This window comes from Bombina bombina, chromosome 4 (assembly GCF_027579735.1).
Source record: "Bombina bombina isolate aBomBom1 chromosome 4, aBomBom1.pri, whole genome shotgun sequence".
Classification (NCBI taxonomy): Eukaryota; Metazoa; Chordata; class Amphibia; order Anura; family Bombinatoridae; genus Bombina; species Bombina bombina.
In genome coordinates this window covers 138,793,094-138,816,203 of record NC_069502.1, presented here as the reverse complement: position 1 = coordinate 138,816,203, position 23,110 = coordinate 138,793,094, and the positions used below count along the sequence as shown (strand labels likewise).

Genomic DNA, 23,110 nt, shown 5'->3' with positions numbered 1-23,110 from the left:
ACCATAACATCAGCCAGAAAGCATAGGAACTGAGAAGTGGTCTGTGGTCACCACCTGCAGAACCACTCCTTTATTGGGGGTATCTTGCTAATTGCCTATAATTTCCACCTGTTGTCTATCCCATTTGCACAACAGCATGTGAAATTGATTGTCACTCAGTGTTGCTTCCTAAGTGGACAGTTTGATTTCACAGAAGTGTGATTGACTTGGAGATACATTGTGTTGTTTAAGTGTTCCCTTTATTTTTTTGAGCAGTATATTATATATATATATATATATACACACACACATACATATATACACACACACATATATACACATACATATGTATATACTGCTCAAATATATATATATATATATATACACACACACAGATATAAATATATATATATATATATATATATATATATATATATATATATATATATATATATATATATATATATAAAATAAGAATTTAATTTTAAGGTTTACTGTCCCTTTAAGATGTGTTAATATTGATGCTCGTATAAAGCAAAATTGTTGTTTGCAATAGGAGTAAAGATACTAGGTATTTCTAACAGTGGATGTTATTGTAGGACAGAAAAGAGCATAATTACAGGTACTAGACTACCTAGGTCTCCGCAAACTGTATGCGATAAATGTGTTAGAGAGCAATAAACACCTTTAGATAAAACTTTATATTGCAAAGTAGTTTTAATACTTAGACCCAATTTTCATTATTTACCCTCCCGTCTTCATGTAATTTAGCTCTGGGGAAAAAAAAAAAAAAAAAAGTGTGGCTTTTCTAATTCTCAGAGCTGGAATTGCACCCTGCAGACTTCAAGCTTAATTGGCTTTAGCAGATAAAGTGCTTCATAATAACATAATGACTGTAGCCAGCCTTGTCGTCATCTGCAGAAGTGGTGGATGGCGTTTTCGGCTTTGAAAAACAATTGTACAAATATGTTACTCAATAGCGAGAAAACAATTTATGTAAGAACTTACCTGATAAATTCATTTCTTTCATGTAATTGGCACGAGTCCATGAGCTAGTGACATATGGGATATACAATCCTACCAGGAGGGGCAAAGTCTCCCAAACCTCAAAATGCCTATAAATACACCCCTCACCACACCCACAATTCAGTTTAACGAATAGCCAAGTAGAGAAAAAGAAGTAGAAAGCATAAAAAAGGAACTGGAAATATAATTGTGCTTTATACAAAAAAACACAACCACCATAAAAAGGCTGGGTCTCATGGACTCTTGCCAATATGAAAAAAAATTAATTTTATCAGGTAAGTTCTTACATAAATTATGTTTTCTTTCATGTAATTGGCAAGAGTCCATGAGCTAGTGACCATTGGGATAGAAATACCCAAGATGTGGAACTCCACAGAAGAGTCAATAGAGAGGGAGGGAAAAAATAAAAGCAGCCATTTTCCGCTGAAAAAATTAAATCCACATCCAAAAAAAGTTTCTCATAATTGAAAAGAAATTTTTTTTTTAAACATAAAGTAGAGGAATCAAACTGAAACAGCTGCCTGAAGAACTTTTCTACCAAAAACTGCTTCTGAAGAGGCAAATACATCAAAACGGTAGAATTTAGTAAATGTATGCAAAGACGACCACGTTGCTGCTTTGCAAATCTGATCAACTGAAACTTCATTCTTAAAAGCCCACAAAGTGGAGACTGATCTAGTAGAATGAGCTGTGATTCTCTGAGGCGGGGCCTGACCCAACTCCAAATAAGCCTGATGAATCAAAAGTTTTAACTAGGATGCCAAGGAAATGGCAGAAGCTTTCTGACCTTTCCTAGGACCAGAAAAGACAAGAAGTCTTCCTGAAATCTTTAGTAGCTTCAACATAATATTTCAAAGCTCTTACAACATCCAGAGAATGTAAGGATCTCTCCAAAGAATTCTTAGGATTAGGACACAAAGATGGAACAACAATTTCCCTATTAATGTTGTTAGAATTCACAACTTTAGGCAACAATTTAAATGAAATCAGCAAAACTGCCTTATCCTTAAGGAAAATCAGAAAAGGAGACTCACACAAAAGAGCAGATAATTCGGAAACTCTTCTAGCCGAAGAGATAACCAAAATGAACAAACACTTTCCAAGAAAGTAGTTTAATATCCAAAGAATGCATAGGCTCAAAAGGAGGAACCTGTAAAGCCTTCAAAACCAAATTAAGACTCCAAGGAGGAGAGATTGATTTAATGATAGGCTTGATACGGACTAAAGCCTGTACAAAACAGTGAATATCAGGAAGCTTAGCAATCTTTACGTAAAATAAAACAGAAAGAGCAGAGATTTGTCCCTTCAAGGAACTTGCAGACAAACCTTTATCCAAACCATCCTGAAGGAACTGTAAACTGAGTTCTAAAAGAATGCCAGGAGAATGAGAACACCATGAAATATAAGTCTTCCAAATTCAATAATAAATATTACTAGAAACAGATTTATGAATCTGTAAAATAGTATTAATCACTGAGTCAGAGAAACCTCTGACTAAGCACTAAGCGTTCACTTTCCATACCTTCAAATTTAACTATTTGAGATCCTGGTGGAAAAACGGTCCTTGAGACAGAAGGTCTGGTCTTAAAGGAAGTGGCCAAGGTTGGCAACTGCATCCGGCAAGATCTGCATACCAAAACCTGTGAGGCCATGCTGGTGCTACCAGAAACACAAACGATTATTCCATGATGATCGTGGACATCACTCTTGGAAGAAGAACTAGAGGCGGGAAGATATAACAAGGTTGGTAAAACCAAGGAACTGCTAATGCATCCATCGACTCCGCCTGAGGATCCCTGGACCTGGACAAGTACCTGGGAAGTTTCTAGTTTAGATGGGAAGCCATCAGATATTTCTGGAAGACCTCACATCTGAACAATCTGGAGAAAAAAAAACATCTGGATGTAGAGACCACTCCCACGGATGTAAAGTCTGACGGCTGAGATAATCCGCTTCCCAATTGTCTACACCTGGGATATGTACTGCTGAAATTAGACAAGAGCTGGATTGCGTGAGTGAAAAAAATCTTCTCACAAGAGGTCTTACTCTGAATCCTATTCGATACCCTTGAGAGACAATACACTGAATCCAACAATTTTGGACAGAATCTGCTCAAATGTTTTGGAAAAATTTTAATCTGCCCCCCACCAGCTGAGCTGGAATGAGCGCCCCGCCCCATCATGCAGACTTGGGGGCTGGCTTTGGTTTCTTAAAAGGCTTCGATTTATTCCAACTTGAAGGTTTCCAATTGGAACCAGTTTCTTTGGAGGAAGGATTTTGTTTCTGTTCCTTATTCTGTCGAAAAGAACGAAAACGATTAGAAGCTTTAGATTTACCCTTAGATCTTTAATCCTGAGGTAAAAAAAACTCCCTTCCCCCAGTGACAGTTGAAATAATTGAATCCATCTGAGAACCAAATCAAGTTACCTTGGAAAGAAATCGATAGTAATTTAGAATTAGATACCATGTCAGCATTCCAATATTTAAGCCACAAAGCTCTTCTAGCTAAAATAGCTAAAGACATAGATTTAACATCAATTTTGATATCAAAAATAACATAACAAATAAAATGATTAGCATGTTGAAACAAGCGAACAATGCTAGACAAATCAGGATCTGTTTCCTGTTGGGCTAAGCTTTCCAACCAGAAAGTTGATGCAGCTGCAACATCAGCCATAGAAATGGCAGGCCTGAGAAGATAGTCAGAAAATAAATAAGCTTTCTTTAGATAAGATTCAAGTTTCCTATCTAAAGGATCCTTAAAGGAAGTACTATCTTCCATAGGGATAGTAGTACGTTTGGCAAGAGTAGAAATAGCCCCATCAACTTTGGGGATTTTTTCCCAAAACTCCAATCTGACTGCTGGCAAAGGATACAACTTTTTAAACCTTGAAGAAGGAATAAAAGTACCAGGCCTATTCCATTCCTTTGAAACAATATCAGAAATTGTATCAGGAACTGGAAAAACATCTAGAGTAACCACAGGTGGTTTATAAACAGAATTTAAATGTTTACTAGTTTTAATATTAAGAGGACTAGTTTCCTCAATATCCAAAGTAATCAACACTTCTTTTAACAAGGAACGAATATACTCCATCTTAAATAGATAAGTAGATTTGTCAGTGTCAATATCTGAGGTAGGATCTTCTGAATCAGACAGATCCTCATCAGAGGAGGATAATTCAGTATGTTGTTGGTCATATGAAATGTCATCAACTTTATGAGAAGTTTTAAAAGACCTTTTACGTTTATTAGAACGCAAGGCCTTCTGGATCGAATCAGCAATAAAACAGAATTTATGCTTACCTGATAAATTACTTTCTCCAACGGTGTGTCCGGTCCACGGCGTCATCCTTACTTGTGGGAATATCTCTTCCCCAACAGGAAATGGCAAAGAGTCCCAGCAAAGCTGGCCATATAGTCCCTCCTAGGCTCCGCCCACCCCAGTCATTCGACCGACGGACAGGAGGAAAAATATAGGAGAAACCATATGGTACCGTGGTGACTGTAGTTAGAAAAAATAATTCATCAGACCTGATTAAAAAACCAGGGCGAGCCGTGGACCGGACACACCGTTGGAGAAAGTAATTTATCAGGTAAGCATAAATTCTGTTTTCTCCAACATAGGTGTGTCCGGTCCACGGCGTCATCCTTACTTGTGGGAACCAATACCAAAGCTTTAGGACACGGATGAAGGGAGGGAGCAAATCAGGTCACCTAAACGGAAGGCACCACAGCTTGCAAAAGCACTCTCCCAAAAATAGCCTCCGAAGAAGCAAAAGTATCAAATTTGTAAAATTTGGCAAAAGTGTGCAGTGAAGACCAAGTCGCTGCCTTACATATCTGATCAACAGAAGCCTCGTTCTTGAAGACCCATGTGGAAGCCACAGCCCTAGTGGAGTGAGCTGTGATTCTTTCAGGAGGCTGCCGTCCGGCAGTCTCGTAAGCCAATCGGATGATGCTTTTAAGCCAAAAGGAAAGAGAGGTAGAAGTCGCTTTTTGACCTCTCCTTTTACCAGAATAAACGACAAACAGAGAGAAGATGTTTGTCTGAAATCTTTTGTAGCTTCTAAGTAGAACTTTAGAGTACGGACTACATCTAAGTTGTGTAGCAAACGTTCCTTCTTTGAAACTGGTTTCGGACACAAAGAAGGTACAACTATCTCCTGGTTAATATTCTTGTTGGAAACAACCTTTGGAAGAAAACCAGGCTTAGTACGCAAAACAACCTTATCTGAATGGAACACCAGATAGGGCGGAGTACACTGCAGAGCAGATAACTCAAACTCTTCTAGCAGAAGAAATAGCAACCAAAAACAAAACTTTCCAAGATAATAACTTAATATCTATGAAATGTAGAGGTTCAAAGGGAACCCCTTGAAGAACTGAAATAACTAGATTTAGACTCCAGGGAGGAGTCAAAGGTCTGTAAACAGGCTTGATCCTGACCAGAGCCTGAACAAATGCTTGAACATCTGGCACAGCTGCCAGTCGTTTGTGTAGTAAGACAGATAAAGCAGAAATCTGTCCCTTTAGAGAACTTGCAGATAATCCTTTATCCAAACCTTCCTGCAGAAAGGAAAGAATCTTAGGAATTTTTATCTTATCCCATGGGAATCCCTTGGATTCACACCAACAGATATATCTTTTCCATATTTTATGGTAAATCTTTCTAGTTACCGGTTTTCTGGCCTGAACCAGAGTATCTATCACAGAATCTGAAAACCCACGCTTTGATAGAATCAAGCGTTCAATCTCCAAGCAGTCAGCTGGAGGGATACCAGATTTGGATGTTCGAATGGACTCTGAACAAGAAGGTCCTGTCTCAAAGGTAGCTTCCATGGTGGAACCGATGACATATTCACCAGGTCTGCATACCAAGTCCTGCGTGGCCACGCAGGAGCTATCAAGATCACCGAGGCCCCCTCCTGTTTGATCCTGGCTACCAGCCTGGGAATGAGAGGAAACGGTGGGAACACATAAGCTAGGTTGAAAGTCCAAGGTGCTACTAGTGCATCCACTTGAGTCGCCTTGGGATCCCTGGATCTGGACCCGTAACAAGGAACCTTGAAGTTCTGACGAGACTCCATCAGATACATGTCTGGAATGCCCCATAATTGAGTCAACTGGGCAAAGATCTCCGGGTGGAGTTCCCACTCCACCGGATGGAAAGTCTGACGACTCAGATAATCCGCTTCCCAGTTTTCCACACCTGGGATGTGGATCGCAGATAGATGGCAGGAGTGATCCTCCGCCCATTGTATTATTTTGGTCACTTCTTTCATCGCTAGGGAACTCCTTGTTCCCCCCTGATGATTGACATATGCAACAGTCGTTATGTTGTCTGATTGGAATCTTATGAATCTGGCCTTTGCAAGCTGAGGCCAAGCCCTGAGAGCATTGAATATCGCTCTTAGTTCCAGAATGTTTATCGGGAGAAGAGACTCTTCCCGAGACCATAGTCCCTGGGATTCCCAGACCGCGCCCCAGCCCACTAGACTGGCGTCGGTCGTGACAATGACCCACTCTGGTCTGTGGAAGCTCATTCCCTGGGATAGATGGTCCAGGGTCAGCCACCAACGGAGTGACTCTCTGGTCTTCTGATCTACTTGAATCACTGGAGACAAGTCTGTATAGTCCCCATTCCACTGTTTGAGCATGCACAGTTGTAATGGTCTTAGATGAATTTGTGCAAAAGGAACTATGTCCATTGCTGCAACCATCAACCCTACCACTTCCATGCACTGAGCTATGGAAGGACGTGGAACAGAGTGAAGAACTTGACAAGCGCTTAGAAGTTTTGACTTTCTGACATCTGTCAGAAAAATCCTCATTTCTAAGGAATCTATTATTGTTCCCAAGAAGGGAACTCTTGTTGACGGAGACAGAGAACTCTTTTCTATGTTCACCTTCCATCCGTGAGATCTGAGAAAGGCCAGAACGATGTCTGTATGAGCCTTTGCTTTTGAAAGGGACGACGCTTGAATTAGAATGTCGTCCAAGTACGGTACTACTGCAATGCCCCTTGGTCTTAGAACCGCTAGAAGGGACCCGAGTACCTTTGTGAAAATCCTTGGAGCAGTGGCTAACCCGAATGGGAGAGCCACAAACTGGTAATGTTCTTTGTGGATAGGAATATGTAGGTACGCATCCTTTAGATCCACGGTAGTCATAAATTGACCTTCCTGGATAGTGGGTAGAATCGTTCGAATGGTTTCCATTTTGAACGATGGTACCCTGAGAAATTTGTTTAGGATCTTTAAATCCAGAATTGGTCTGAAGGTTCCCTCTTTTTTGGGAACTACGAACAGATTTGAGTAAAATCCCATTCCTTGTTCCTTCATTGGAACAGGGTGTATCACTCCCATCTTTAACAGGTCTTCTACACAATGTAAGAACGCCTGTCTCTTTATTTGGTTTAAGGATAAGTGAGACATGTGGAACCTTCCCCTTGGGGGTAGTTCCTTGAATTCCAGAAGATAACCCTGAGAAACTATTTCTAGTGCCCAGGGATCCTGAACATCTCTTGCCCAAGCCTGAGCAAAGAGAGAGAGTCTGCCCCCTACTAGATCCGGTCCCGGATCGGGGGCAACTCCTTCATGCTGTTTTGTTAGCAGCAGCAGGCTTCTTGGCCTGCTTACCCTTGTTCCAGCCTTGCATAGGTTTCCAGGCTGGTTTGGGCTGTGAGACATTACCCTCTTGCTTAGAGGATGCGGAATTAGAGGTCGGTCCGTTCCTGAAATTGCGAAAGGAACGAAAATTAGACTTATTCTTAGCCTTGAAAGGCCTATCTTGTGGAAGGGTGTGGCCCTTTCCCCCAGTAATGTCTGAGATAATCTCTTTCAATTCTGGCCCAAAGAGAGTTTTACCTTTGAAAGGGATATTAAGCAATTTTGTCTTGGATGATACATCCGCTGACCAAGACTTTAGCCAAAGCGCTCTGCGCGCCACAATTGCAAACCCTGAATTTTTCGCCGCTAATCTAGCTAATTGCAAAGCGGCATCTAAAATAAAAGAGTTAGCCAACTTAAGTGCGTGAACTCTGTCCATAACCTCCTCATACAGAGTCTCTCTACTGAGCGACTTTTCTAGTTCCTCGAACCAGAACCACGCTGCTGTAGTGACAGGAACAATGCACGAAATGGGTTGTAGAAGGTAACCCTGCTGTACAAAAATCTTTTTAAGCAAACCTTCCAATTTTTTATCCATAGGATCTTTGAAAGCACAACTATCCTCAATAGGGATAGTAGTGCGCTTGTTTAGAGTAGAAACTGCCCCCTCGACCTTAGGGACTGTCTGCCATAAGTCCTTTCTGGGGTCGACCATAGGAAATAATTTCTTAAATATAGGTGGGGGAACAAAAGGTATGCCGGGCTTCTCCCACTCCTTATTCACTATGTCAGCCACCCGCTTGGGTATAGGAAAAGCGTCGGGGTGCACCGGAACCTCTAGAAACTTGTCCATCTTGTCAATAAAGCACAAAAAACGTTTTAAAACAAAACCGTTACTGTCTCTTTAAATTTTAAACAGAGCACACTTTATTACTGAATATGTGAAAAAGTATGAAGGAATTGTTAAAAATTTACCAAAATTTCACCACAGTGTCTTAAAGCCTTAATAGTATTGCATACCAATTTTCAGAGCTTTAACCCTTAAAATAACGGAACCGGAGCCGTTTACAAATTTAACCCCTATACAGTCCCAGCTACAGCCTTTGCTGTGACTTTACCAAGCCCAGAGGGGAATACGATACCAAATGACGCCTTCCAGACACTTTTCCAACAACTTTCTGGTCCTCACACATGCATCTGCATGTCTTACTCTCAAAAACAACTGCGCAGTAATGGCGCGAAAATGAGGCTCAGCCTACAACTGGGAAGGCCCTTCCTGACTGGAAAAGGTGTCTAACACAGTGCCTGCCGTTAAAAAACGTTCCCCAAGTTTATAAGTGTGAATTATCAGCATAAACATGAATAAAATGTCCAAATAAAGAAATCGATTTAGCCCATAAAAGTGTCTACCAGTTTTATAGCCCATATTAAGCCTGTTATTCTGTTTGAAACTAAGAAAAACGGCTTACCGGTCCCCATGAGGGGAAATGACAGCCTTCCAGCATTACACAGTCTTGTTAGAAACATGGCTAGTCATACCTTAAGCAGAAAAGTCTGCTAACTGTTTCCCCCAACTGAAATTACTTCATCTCAACAGTCCTATGTGGAAACAGCAATCGATTTTAGTTACTGTCTGCTAAAATCATCTTCCTCTCACAAACAGAAATCTTCATCCTTTTCTGTTTCAGAGTAAATAGTACATACCAGCACTATTTTAAAATAACAAACTCTTGATAGTAGAATAAAAAACTACAACTAAACACCACATACTCTTAACCATCTCCGTGGAGATGTTGCCTGTGCAACGGCAAAGAGAATGACTGGGGTGGGCGGAGCCTAGGAGGGACTATATGGCCAGCTTTGCTGGGACTCTTTGCCATTTCCTGTTGGGGAAGAGATATTCCCACAAGTAAGGATGACGCCGTGGACCGGACACACCTATTTTGGAGAAAATCTTTTATATTCACAGGGATATCATGTACATTAGATGTTGAAGGAACAACAGGCATTGTACTAGTACTGATGGATACATTCTCTGCATGTAAAAGCTTATGACAACTATTACATACTGCAGCTGGAGATATAATCTCCGCTTACAACAAATGCACTTAGCTTTGGTAGAACTGTTATCAGGCAGCAAGGTTCCAACAGTGGTTTCTGAGACAGGATCAGATTGAGACACCTTGCAAATGTAAGAGAAAAAACAACATATAAAGCAAAATTATCAATTTCCTTATATAGCAGTTTCAGGAATGGGAAAAAAAATCCAAACAGCATAGCCCTCTGAACATAGAAAAAGGCAAGAGGCATATAGGAAGTGCGGTTTAAATAAATAAATTATTTAGCGCCAAGTATGACGCGCAACGCAAAATGACATTTTTTTGGCGCTATCATCCGGAAATGACGCAACTCGCGTCATGGCAGACGCAACCTTGTGCAAGAATGACGCAATAAATGTCAGCATTTTGCAACCTTGCAAGCCTAATTTTGCCCGCGAAAATTAATGGAAAAAAAAAAGACTATACCCCAGGTAAGAAAATAAACTTCCTAAATATGTTTTCCCAATTTTGAAACCGATAGTCTGCAAAAGGAAATATACATAAACCTGACTCAAACCATAGCTGAGAGTGTCCGATGGGTGTCCGAAAGACACCCATCCACATATAGCAGATAATCGTTTCAGTACTGGTTTGGCTAACAGTAGAGGTAATGGAATATGAGAGTATATCGTCTATCTGTAAAGTGAGGTAGGAGATGAATCTCTACGACCGATAACAGAGAACCTTTGAAAAGATTTCCCGTGAGGAAAACCATAAATTCAATAGGTGATACTCCCTTCACATCCCTCTGACATTCACTGTACTCAGAGGAATCGGGCTTCAAAATGCTGAGAAGCGCATGTGAACGTAGAAATCTACGTGGTGAGGGGTGTATTTATAGGCATTTTGAGGTTTGGGAAACTTTGCCCCTCCTGGTAGGATTGTATATCCCATACGTCACTAGCTCATGGACTCCTGCCAATTACATGAAAGAAAACTCGTTAAAAGGGACAGGCAACCCACATTTCTTTCTTTCATGATCAAGCATACAATTTTAAACATTTTTCCATATTACTTTTATTATCTGATTGGTTTCATTATTTAGGTATCCTTGGATGAAAAGCATAGCTAGGTAGAGCTCAGCACCTATGTGCTATTTGCTGATGCTATGCTCTGAATCATGCAAGAAAAAATTATTTGGTTTTCCTGTCCCTTTAATTCTTGTTCACTTCCTCTCCCTTATTTCATATCATGTGGTGCTTGAAGTTTGTATTAGAAAATAATCCCATTTTGCCAACACCAGATATAAAATGTTTACCATCAAATCCTGAGCCAGAAAAGAAATCCTCATCATCTCCAGAAGCTTCTTCGTCTTCAGGTTTAATGGTCTTCAGTTCATCCTGAAAAGACAATATCAGAGTTCATCAACTTCAGTACAAACCATTACCAACTGAAAGCATGAAAATGCACCCACAATTTGTTTTTTAAATGCACTACAAGGGTTTTACTTCTTCACACAAGACAAAAATATAGCAAGCAGTTCCTCAGCTGTTTATTTACTTCAAGACATTCCTATTTACACCCTCAATAACTTAGCCAGAAAGAAGTATTCACAATTTAGTACCATGACATCTAAACCCACACAAGCATGAAACGCTGAACTTCTAGAAACTTCACTATGGAAATGTAACAAGCTGTTCAATTCTATATAAATATATAATGCACGTGAAACCAAGAAATTTCATTTGTATTTTGGCTTTTTTCCCCACACCTTTTAAAAAGCACTCCATAAAGCGTAACAGTCATATGCAAATAGTTTACTGACCATCACAATTTAGTCTCAAGGGCCATTCTTCAAGTCAAAGCTGCACAAACTAAACACTACTTACTATATATACATACACACATATACATTATATATACACATATACATTATATACACACACAAGCTGTGGCTTAAGATGTGTACCCAGTCCAGTCTGTGAGTGCGGTCCATATGTATGTATGTATGTATGTATGTATGTATGTATGTATGTATGTATGTATGTATGTATGTATTATCAGGTATTTGTAGATATATATAATATAAGAGAAAATTACAATTCACTGTAGCTGTCCAAAAAATAGTATAGGCTTGTAAATACAGTCTGTGTTCATACTGGTATGGTAATAAACAAAGTCTTGTCAAAGGTGAGTCTCTGATGTGAAGACAAATTCAAAGCATAAAAATCATGTATATTTACAAATCTATACTATTTTTTGGACAGCTACAGTGAATTGTAATTTTCTCTTATTATATTTTAGGTGCATTGCCTAGTTGCACCTTACTGTTTCTGTCCTTTGTATTGAGCAGTCCTTTATTACTCCATGGAGGTCACACATTTTTATTCATTGTTGCCTGTTACTGAAAGGGATTGCACATCAATTTAAATTGAGAGGATTTTTTCAACTGACAAATCTAATTCTTTGCCGGCTTTGTTTGAGGAAATGGAGAAACTTTTAATTAGGGAACACAAACTTCAATGGGATGTTTGGACTTTGGAGACATACATCAAACTTAAAATTATACCACGTGGCTTGAGATTGAACAAGTTTCCAACATTTGATGTCACTGATACCGACTTCATTAGTACATGGAATGATATTTTATCTGATTGTTCAGTACGTTTAATGTTGTTGTTGACCTCTTATAAAACAGAATTTATGTTTACCTGATAAATTTCTTTCTCCAACGGTGTGTCCGGTCCACGGCGTCATCCTTACTTGTGGGATATTCTCCTCCCCAACAGGAAATGGCAAAGAGCCCAGCAAAGCTGGTCACATGATCCCTCCTAGGCTCCGCCTACCCCAGTCATTCGACCGACGTTAAGGAGGAATAATAGCATAGGAGAAACCATATGGTACCGTGGTGACTGTAGTTAAAGAAAATAAATTATCAGACCTGATTAAAAAACCAGGGCGGGCCGTGGACCGGACACACCGTTGGAGAAAGAAATTTATCAGGTAAACATAAATTCTGTTTTCTCCAACATAGGTGTGTCCGGTCCACGGCGTCATCCTTACTTGTGGGAACCAATACCAAAGCTTTAGGACACGGATGAAGGGAGGGAGCAAATCAGGTCACCTAAATGGAAGGCACCACGGCTTGCAAAACCTTTCTCCCAAAAATAGCCTCAGAAGAAGCAAAAGTATCAAACTTGTAAAATTTGGTAAAAGTGTGCAGTGAAGACCAAGTCGCTGCCCTACATATCTGATCAACAGAAGCCTCGTTCTTGAAGGCCCATGTGGAAGCCACAGCCCTAGTGGAATGAGCCGTGATTCTTTCGGGAGGCTGCCGTCCGGCAGTCTCGTAAGCCAATCTGATGATGCTTTTAATCCAAAAAGAGAGAGAGGTAGAAGTTGCTTTTTGACCTCTCCTTTTACCTGAATAAACAACAAACAGGGAAGATGTTTGTCTAAAATCCTTTGTAGCATCTAAATAGAATTTTAGAGCGCGAACAACATCCAAATTGTGCAACAAGCGTTCCTTCTTTGAAACTGGTTTCGGACACAGAGAAGGTACGATAATCTCCTGGTTAATGTTTTTGTTAGAAACAACTTTTGGAAGAAAACCAGGTTTAGTACGTAAAACCACCTTATCTGCATGGAACACCAGATAAGGAGGAGAACACTGCAGAGCAGATAATTCTGAAACTCTTCTAGCAGAAGAAATTGCAACTAAAAACAAAACTTTCCAAGATAATAACTTAATATCAACGGAATGTAAGGGTTCAAACGGAACCCCCTGAAGAACTGAAAGAACTAGATTGAGACTCCAAGGAGGAGTCAAAGGTTTGTAAACAGGCTTGATTCTAACCAGAGCCTGAACAAAGGCTTGAACATCTGGCACAGCTGCCAGTTTTTTGTGAAGTAACACCGACAAGGCAGAAATCTGTCCCTTCAGGGAACTTGCCGATAATCCTTTTTCCAATCCTTCTTGAAGGAAGGATAGAATCCTAGGAATCTTAACCTTGTCCCAAGGGAATCCTTTAGATTCACACCAACAGATATATTTTTTCCAAATTTTGTGGTAAATCTTTCTAGTTACAGGCTTTCTGGCCTGAACAAGAGTATCGATAACAGAATCTGAGAAACCTCGCTTCGATAAAATCAAGCGTTCAATCTCCAAGCAGTCAGCTGGAGTGAAACCAGATTCGGATGTTCGAACGGACCCTGAACAAGAAGGTCTCGTCTCAAAGGTAGCTTCCAAGGTGGAGCCGATGACATATTCACCAGATCTGCATACCAAGTCCTGCGTGGCCACGCAGGAGCTATCAAGATCACCGACGCCCTCTCCTGATTGATCCTGGCTACCAGCCTGGGGATGAGAGGAAACGGCGGGAACACATAAGCTAGTTTGAAGGTCCAAGGTGCTACTAGTGCATCCACTAGAGCCGCCTTGGGATCCCTGGATCTGGACCCGTAGCAAGGAACTTTGAAGTTCTGACGAGAGGCCATCAGATCCATGTCTGGAATGCCCCAAAGTTGAGTGACTTGGGCAAAGATTTCCGGATGGAGTTCCCACTCCCCCGGATGCAATGTCTGACGACTCAGAAAATCCGCTTCCCAATTTTCCACTCCCGGGATGTGGATAGCAGACAGGTGGCAGGAGTGAGACTCCGCCCATAGAATAATCTTGGTCACTTCTTCCATCGCTAGGGAACTCCTTGTTCCCCCCTGATGGTTGATGTACGCAACAGTCGTCATGTTGTCTGATTGAAACCGTATGAACTTGGTCCTCGCTAGCTGAGGCCAAGCCTTGAGAGCATTGAATATCGCTCTCAGTTCCAGAATATTTATCGGTAGAAGAGATTCTTCCCGAGACCAAAGACCCTGAGCTTTCAGGGATCCCCAGACCGCGCCCCAGCCCATCAGACTGGCGTCGGTCGTGACAATGACCCACTCTGGTCTGTGGAATGTCATCCCTCGTGACAGGTTGTCCAGGGACAGCCACCAACGGAGTGAGTCTCTGGTCCTCTGATTTACTTGTATCTTTGGAGACAAGTCTGTATAGTCCCCATTCCACTGACTGAGCATGCACAGTTGTAATGGTCTTAGATGAATGCGCGCAAAAGGAACTATGTCCATTGTCGCTACCATCAACCCGATCACTTCCATGCACTGAGCTACGGAAGGAAGAGGAACGGAATGAAGTATTCGACAAGAGTCCAGAAGCTTTGTCTTTCTGGCCTCTGTTAGAAAAATCCTCATTTCTGAGGAGTCTATAATTGTTCCCAAGAAGGGAACCCTTGTTGACGGGGATAGAGAACTCTTTTCCACGTTCACTTTCCAGCCGTGCGATCTGAGAAAGGCCAGGACGATGTCCGTGTGAGCCTTTGCTCGAGGGAGGGACGACGCTTGAATCAGAATGTCGTCCAGGTAAGGTACAACTGCAATGCCCCTTGGTCTTAGCACAGCTAGAAGGGACCCTAGTACCTTTGTGAAAATCCTTGGAGCAGTGGCTAATCCGAAAGGAAGCGCCACGAACTGGTAATGTTTGTCCAGGAATGCAAACCTTAGGAACCGATGATGTTCCTTGTGGATAGGAATATGTAGATACGCATCCTTTAAATCCACCGTGGTCATGAATTGACCTTCCTGGATGGAAGGAAGGATAGTTCGAATGGTTTCCATCTTGAAAGATGGGACCTTGAGAAATTTGTTTAAGATCTTGAGATCTAGGATTGGTCTGAACGTTCCCTCTTTTTTGGGAACTATGAACAGATTGGAGTAGAACCCCATCCCTTGTTCTCTCAATGGAACAGGATGAATCACTCCCATTTTTAACAGGTCTTCTACACAATGTAAGAACGCCTGTCTTTTTATGTGGTCTGAAGACAACTGAGACCTGTGGAACCTTCCCCTTGGGGGAAGTCCCTTGAATTCCAGAAGATAACCCTGGGAGACTATTTCTAGCGCCCAAGGATCCAGAACATCTCTTGCCCAAGCCTGAGCGAAGAGAGAGAGTCTGCCCCCCACCAGATCCGGTCCCGGATCGGGGGCCGATATTTCATGCTGTCTTGGTAGCAGTGGCAGGTTTCTTTGCCTGCTTTCCCTTGTTCCAGCCTTGCATTGGTCTCCAAGCTGGCTTGGCCTGAGAAGTATTACCCTCTTGCTTAGAGGACGTAGCACCTTGGGCTGGTCCGTTTTTACGAAAGGGACGAAAATTAGGTCTATTTTTTTCCTTGAAAGGCCGATCCTGAGGAAGGGCATGGCCCTTACCCCCAGTGATATCAGAGATAATCTCTTTCAAGTCAGGACCAAACAGCGTTTTCCCCTTGAAAGGAATGTTTAGTAGCTTGTTCTTGGAAGACGCATCAGCCGACCAAGATTTCAACCAAAGCGCTCTACGCGCCACAATAGCAAACCCAGAATTCTTAGCCGCTAACTTAGCCAATTGCAAAGAGGCGTCTAGAGTGAAAGAATTAGCCAATTTGAGAGCATTGACTCTGTCCATAATCTCCTCATAAGGAGGAGAGTCACTATCGAGCACCTTAATCAGTTCATCAAACCAGAAATATGCGGCTGTAGTGACAGGGACAATGCATGAAATGGGTTGTAGAAGGTAACCCTGCTGAACAAACATCTTTTTAAGCAAACCTTCTAATATTTTATCCATAGGATCTTTGAAAGCACAACTATCCTCTATGGGAATAGTGGTGCGTTTGTTTAAAGTAGAAACCGCTCCCTCGACCTTGGGGACTGACTGCCATAAGTCCTTTCTGGGGTCGACCATAGGAAACAATTTTTTAAATATGGGGGGAGGGACGAAAGGAATACCGGGCCTTTCCCATTCTTTATTAACAATGTCCGCCACCCGCTTGGGTATAGGAAAAGCTTCTGGGAGCCCCGGCACCTCTAGGAACTTGTCCATTTTACATAGTTTCTCTGGGATGACCAAATTTTCACAATCATCCAGAGTGGATAATACCTCCTTAAGCAAAATGCGGAGATGTTCCAATTTAAATTTAAAAGTAATCACATCAGATTCAGCCTGCTGAGAAATGTTCCCTAAATCAGTAATTTCTCCCTCAGACAAAACCTCCCTGGCTCCCTCAGATTGGGTTAGGGGCCCTTCAGAGATATTAATATCAGCGTCGTCATGCTCTTCAGTAACTAAAACAGAGCATCCACGCTTACGCTGACAAGGGTTCATTTTGGCTAAAATGTTTTTGACAGAATTATCCATTACAGCCGTTAATTGTTGCATAGTAAGGAGTATTGGCGCGCTAGATGTACTAGGGGCCTCCTGAGTGGGCAAGACTCGTGTAGACGAAGGAGGGAATGATGCAGTACCATGCTTACTCCCCTCACTTGAGGAATCATCTTGGGCATCATTGTCATTATCACATAAATCACATTTATTTAAATGAATAGGAATTCTGGCTTCCCCACATTCAGAACACAGTCTATCTGGTAGTTCAGACATGTTAAACAGGCATAAACTTGATAAGAAAGTACAAAAAACGTTTTGAAATAAAACCGTTACTGTCACTTTAAATTTTAAACTGAACACACTTTATTACTGCAATTGCGAAAAAACATGAAGGAATTGTTCAAAATTCACCAAACTTTCACCACAGTGTCTTAAAGCCTTGAAAATATTGCACACCAATTTTGGAAGCTTTAACCCTTAAAATAACGGAACCGGAGCCGTTTTAAGCTTTAACCCCTTTACAGTCCCTGGTATCTGCTTTGCTGAGACCCAACCAAACCCAAGGGGAATACGATACCAAATGATGCCTTCAGAAGTCTTTTATCAGTATCAGAGCTCCTCTCACATGCGACTGCATGCCATGCCTCTCAAAAACAAGTGCGCAACACCGGCGCGAAAATGAGACTCTGCCTATGCTTTGGGAAAGCCCCTAAAGAATAAGGTGTCTAAAACAGTGCCTGCCGATATAATTATATCAAAATACCCAGAATAAAAGATTCCTCAAGGCTAAATAAGTGTTAATATCAATCGATTTAGCCCAAAAAATGTCTACAGTCTAAATAAGCCCTTGTGAAGCCCTTATTTACAATCGTAATAAACATGGCTTACCGGATCCCATAGGGAAAATGACAGCTTCCAGCATTACATCGTCTTGTTAGAATGTGTCATACCTCAAGCAGCAAAGGACTGCAAACTGTTCCCCCAACTGAAGTTAATGCTCTCAACAGTCCTGTGTGGAACAGCCATGGATTTTAGTTACGGTTGCTAAAATCATTTTCCTCATACAAACAGAATTCTTCATCTCTTTTCTGTTTCTGAGTAAATAGTACGTACCAGCACTATTTGAAAATAACAAACTCTTGATTGAATAATGAAAAACTACAGTTAAACACTAAAAAACTCTAAGCCATCTCCGTGGAGATGTTGCCTGTACAACGGCAAAGAGAATGACTGGGGTAGGCGGAGCCTAGGAGGGATCATGTGACCAGCTTTGCTGGGCTCTTTGCCATTTCCTGTTGGGGAGGAGAATATCCCACAAGTAAGGATGACGCCGTGGACCGGACACACCTATGTTGGAGAAATCTAATCTTCTCAAAATTACCAGGTAATGAGATAGGGGAGTTGCAGACAGAAATGAACTCACGACAATTAGAAGCTAGTTTTGCTAAATTTGATGTTATATCAAAAACAGTTTTAGCACAAGTGAAAAATGCAGTTTTAGAAACAAAACACTCAAAATTCGTGAGGGATCAGTCTGACTACAACAGCAATACCTTTAATATATGGAAGCGCTCTGATAAAACCATGTTAAGAAGGCAATACAGAGGCAGGTCAAGAAATAGACGCAATAACAGTAAAAAACAGAATTTATGTTTACCTGATAAATTACTTTCTCCAACGGTGTGTCCGGTCCACGGCGTCATCCTTACTTGTGGGATATTCTCCTCCCCAACAGGAAATGGCAAAGAGCCCAGCAAAGCTGGTCACATGATCCCTCCTAGGCTCCGCCTTCCCCAGTCATTCGACCGACGTAAAGGAGGAATATTTGCATAGGAGAAACCATATGATACCGTGGTGACTGTAGTTAAAGAAAATAAATTATCAGACCTGATTAAAAAACCAGGGCGGGCCGTGGACCGGACACACCGTTGGAGAAAGTAATTTATCAGGTAAACATAAATTCTGTTTTCTCCAACATAGGTGTGTCCGGTCCACGGCGTCATCCTTACTTGTGGGAACCAATACCAAAGCTTTAGGACACGGATGAAGGGAGGGAGCAAATCAGGTCACCTAGATGGAAGGCACCACGGCTTGCAAAATCTTTCTCCCAAAAATAGCCTCAGAAGAAGCAAAAGAATCAAACTTGTAAAATTTAGTAAAGGTGTGCAGTGAAGACCAAGTCGCTGCCTTACATATCTGATCAACAGAAGCCTCGTTCTTGAAGGCCCATGTGGAAGCCACAGCCCTAGTGGAATGAGCTGTGATTCTTTCAGGAGGCTGCCGTCCGGCAGTCTCATAAGCCAATCTGATGATGCTTTTAATCCAAAAAGAGAGAGAGGTAGAAGTTGCTTTTTGACCTCTCCTTTTACCAGAATAAACAACAAACAAGGAAGATGTTTGTCTAAAATCCTTTGTAGCATCTAAATAGAATTTTAGAGCACGAACAACATCCAAATTGTGCAACAAACGTTCCTTCTTTGAAACTGGATTCGGACACAAAGAAGGCACGACTATCTCCTGGTTAATGTTTTTGTTAGAAACAACTTTCGGAAGAAAACCAGGTTTAGTACGCAAAACCACCTTATCTGCATGGAACACCAGATAAGGAGGAGAACACTGCAGAGCAGATAATTCTGAAACTCTTCTAGCAGAAGAAATTGCAGAACTTTCCAAGATAATAACTTAATATCAACGGAATGTAAGGGTTCAAACGGAACCCCCTGAAGAACTGAAAGAACTAAATTGAGACTCCAAGGAGGAGTCAAAGGTTTGTAAACAGGCTTGATTCTAACCAGAGCCTGAACAAAGGCTTGAACATCTGGCACAGCTGCCAGCTTTTTGTGAAGTAACACAGACAAGGCAGAAATCTGTCCCTTCAAGGAACTAGCAGATAATCCTTTCTCCAAACCTTCTTGAAGAAAGGATAGAATCTTCGGAATTTTTACCTTGTCCCAAGGGAATCCTTTAGAATCACACCAACAGATATATTTTTTCCATATTTTGTGGTAAATTTTTCTAGTTACAGGCTTTCTGGCCTGAACAAGAGTATCAATGACAGAATCCGAGAACCCTCGCTTTGATAAGATCAAGCGTTCAATCTCCAAGCAGTCAGTTGGAGTGAGACCAGATTCGGATGTTCGAACGGACCTTGAACAAGAAGGTCTCGTCTCAAAAGGTAGCTTCCATGGTGGAGCCGATGACATATTCACCAGGTCTGCATACCAAGTCCTGCGTGGCCACGCAGGAGCTATCAAGATCACCGATGCTCTCTCCTGATTGATCCTGGCTACCAGCCTGGGGATGAGAGGAAACGGCGGGAATACATAAGCTAGTTTGAAGGTCCAAGGTGCTACTAGTGCATCTACTAGAGTCGCCTTGGGATCCCTGGATCTGGACCCGTAGCAAGGAACCTTGAAGTTCTGACGAGAGGCCATCAGATCCATGTCTGGAATGCCCCACAATTGAGTAATTTGGGCAAAGATTTCCGGATGGCGTTCCCACTCCCCCGGATGAAATGTCTGACGACTCAGAAAATCCGCTTCCCAATTTTCCACTCCTGGGATGTGGATTGCAGACAAGTGGCAGGAGTGAGTCTCCGCCCATTGAATAATTTTGGTCACTTCTTCCATCGCCAGGGAACTCCTTGTTCCCCCCTGATGGTTGATGTACGCAACAGTCGTGTTGTCTGATTGAAACCGTATGAACTTGGCCTTTGCTAGCTGAGGCCAAGCCTTGAGAGCATTGAGTATCGCTCTCAGTTCCAGAATATTTATCGGTAGAAGAGATTCTTCCCGAGACCAAAGGCCCTGAGCTTTCAGGGGTCCCCAGACCGCGCCCCAGCCCACCAGACTGGCGTCGGTCGTGACAATGACCCACTCTGGTCTGCGGAAGCTCATCCCCTGTGACAGGTTGTCCAGGGACAGCCACCAACGGAGTGAATCTCTGGTCCTCTGATTTACTTGTATTGTCGGAGACAAGTCTGTATAGTCCCCATTCCACTGACTGAGCATGCACAGTTGTAATGGTCTTAGATGAATTCGCGCAAAAGGAACTATGTCCATTGCCGCTACCATCAAACCTATTACTTCCATGCACTGCGCTATGGAAGGAAGAGGAACAGAACGAAGTATTTGACAAGAGTTTAGAAGTTTTGATTTTCTGGCCTCTGTCAGAAAAATCCTCATTTCTAAGGAGTCTATTATTGTTCCCAAGAAGGGAACCCTTGTTGACGGAGATAGAGAACTTTTTTCTACGTTCACTTTCCACCCGTGAGATCTGAGAAAGGCCAGGACAATGTCCGTGTGAGCCTTTGCTTGAGGAAGGGACGACGCTTGAATCAGAATGTCGTCCAAGTAAGGTACTACTGCAATGTCCCTTGGTCTTAGCACCGCTAGAAGGGACCCTAGTACCTTTGTGAAAATCCTTGGAGCAGTGGCTAATCCGAACGGAAGTGCCACAAACTGGTAATGCTTGTCCAGGAATGCGAACCTTAGGAACCGATGATGTTCCTTGTGGATAGGAATATGTAGATACGCATCCTTTAAATCCACCGTGGTCATGAATTGACCTTCCTGGATGGAAGGAAGAATTGTTCGAATGGTTTCCATTTTGAACGATGGAACCTTGAGAAACTTGTTTAGGATCTTGAGATCTAAGATTGGTCTGAATGTTCCCTCTTTTTTGGGAACTACGAACAGATTGGAGTAGAACCCCATCCCTTGTTCTCCTAATGGAACAGGATGAATCACTCCCATTTTTAACAGGTCTTCTACACAATGTAAGAATGCCTGTTTTTTTATGTGGTCTGAAGACAATTGAGACCTGTGGAACCTCCCCCTTGGGGGAAGCCCCTTGAATTCCAGAAGATAACCTTGGGAGACTATTTCTAGTGCCCAAGGATCCAGAACATCTCTTGCCCAAGCCTGAGCGAAGAGAGAGAGTCTGCCCCCCACCAGATCCGGTCCCGGATCGGGGGCCAACATCTCATGCTGTCTTGGTAGCAGTGGCAGGTTTCTTGGCCTGCTTTCCTTTGTTCCAGCCTTGCATTGGTCTCCAGGCTGGCTTGGCTTGAGAAGTATTACCCTCTTGCTTAGAGGACGTAGCACTTGGGGCTGGTCCGTTTCTGCGAAAGGGACGAAAATTAGGTTTATTTTTGGCCTTGAAAGACCTATCCTGAGGAAGGGCGTGGCCCTTGCCCCCAGTGATATCAGAGATAATCTCTTTCAAGTCAGGGCCAAACAGCGTTTTCCCCTTGAAAGGAATGTTAAGTAATTTGTTCTTGGAAGACGCATCCGCTGACCAAGATTTTAACCAAAGCGCTCTGCGCGCCACAATAGCAAAACCAGAATTTTTCGCCGCTAACCTAGCCAATTGCAAAGTGGCGTCTAGGGTGAAAGAATTAGCCAATTTGAGAGCATGAATTCTGTCCATAATCTCCTCATAAGAAGAAGAATTATTATTGAGCGCCATTTCTAGCTCATCGAACCAGAAACACGCGGCTGTAGTGACAGGAACAATGCATGAAATTGGTTGTAGAAGGTAACCTTGCTGAACAAACATCTTTTTAAGCAAACCTTCTAATTTTTTATCCATAGGATCTTTGAAAGCACAACTATCTTCTATGGGTATAGTGGTGCGTTTGTTTAGAGTAGAAACCGCCCCCTCGACCTTGGGGACTGTCTGCCATAAGTCCTTTCTGGGGTCGACCATAGGAAACAATTTTTTAAATATGGGGGGAGGGACGAAAGGTATACCGGGCCTTTCCCATTCTTTATTTACAATGTCCGCCACCCGCTTGGGTATAGGAAAAGCTTCGGGGGGCCCCGGGACCTCTAGGAACTTGTCCATTTTACATAGTTTCTCTGGAATGACCAAATTCTCACAATCATCCAGAGTGGACAACACCTCCTTAAGCAGAGCGCGGAGATGTTCCAATTTAAATTTAAATGTAATCACATCAGGTTCAGCTTGTTGAGAAATTTTCCCTGAATCTGAAATTTCTCCCTCAGACAAAACCTCCCTGGCCCCCTCAGACTGGTGTAGGGGCCCTTCAGAACCAATATCATCAGCGTCCTCATGCTCTTCAGTATTTTCTAAAACAGAGCAGTCGCGCTTTCGCTGATAAGTGGGCATTTTGGCTAAAATGTTTTTGATAGAATTATCCATTACAGCCGTTAATTGTTGCATAGTAAGGAGTATTGGCGCGCTAGATGTACTAGGGGCCTCCTGTGTGGGCAAGACTGGTGTAGACGAAGGAGGGG

The 23,110-nt window shown here is 42.2% G+C and overlaps 1 protein-coding gene across 1 annotated transcript in view; it reads right to left on the bottom strand.

The window, feature by feature from the left end:
• SDC1 (syndecan 1) overlaps positions 1 to 23,110 on the bottom strand; it is a 222,247-nt gene that overhangs the window by 50,051 nt on the left and 149,086 nt on the right. Inside the window, exon 2 of the mRNA XM_053709645.1 lies at positions 10,974 to 11,055. Coding sequence (XP_053565620.1) covers positions 10,974 to 11,055 — 82 coding nt within the window. The remainder of the gene's footprint in view (positions 1 to 10,973; positions 11,056 to 23,110) is intronic.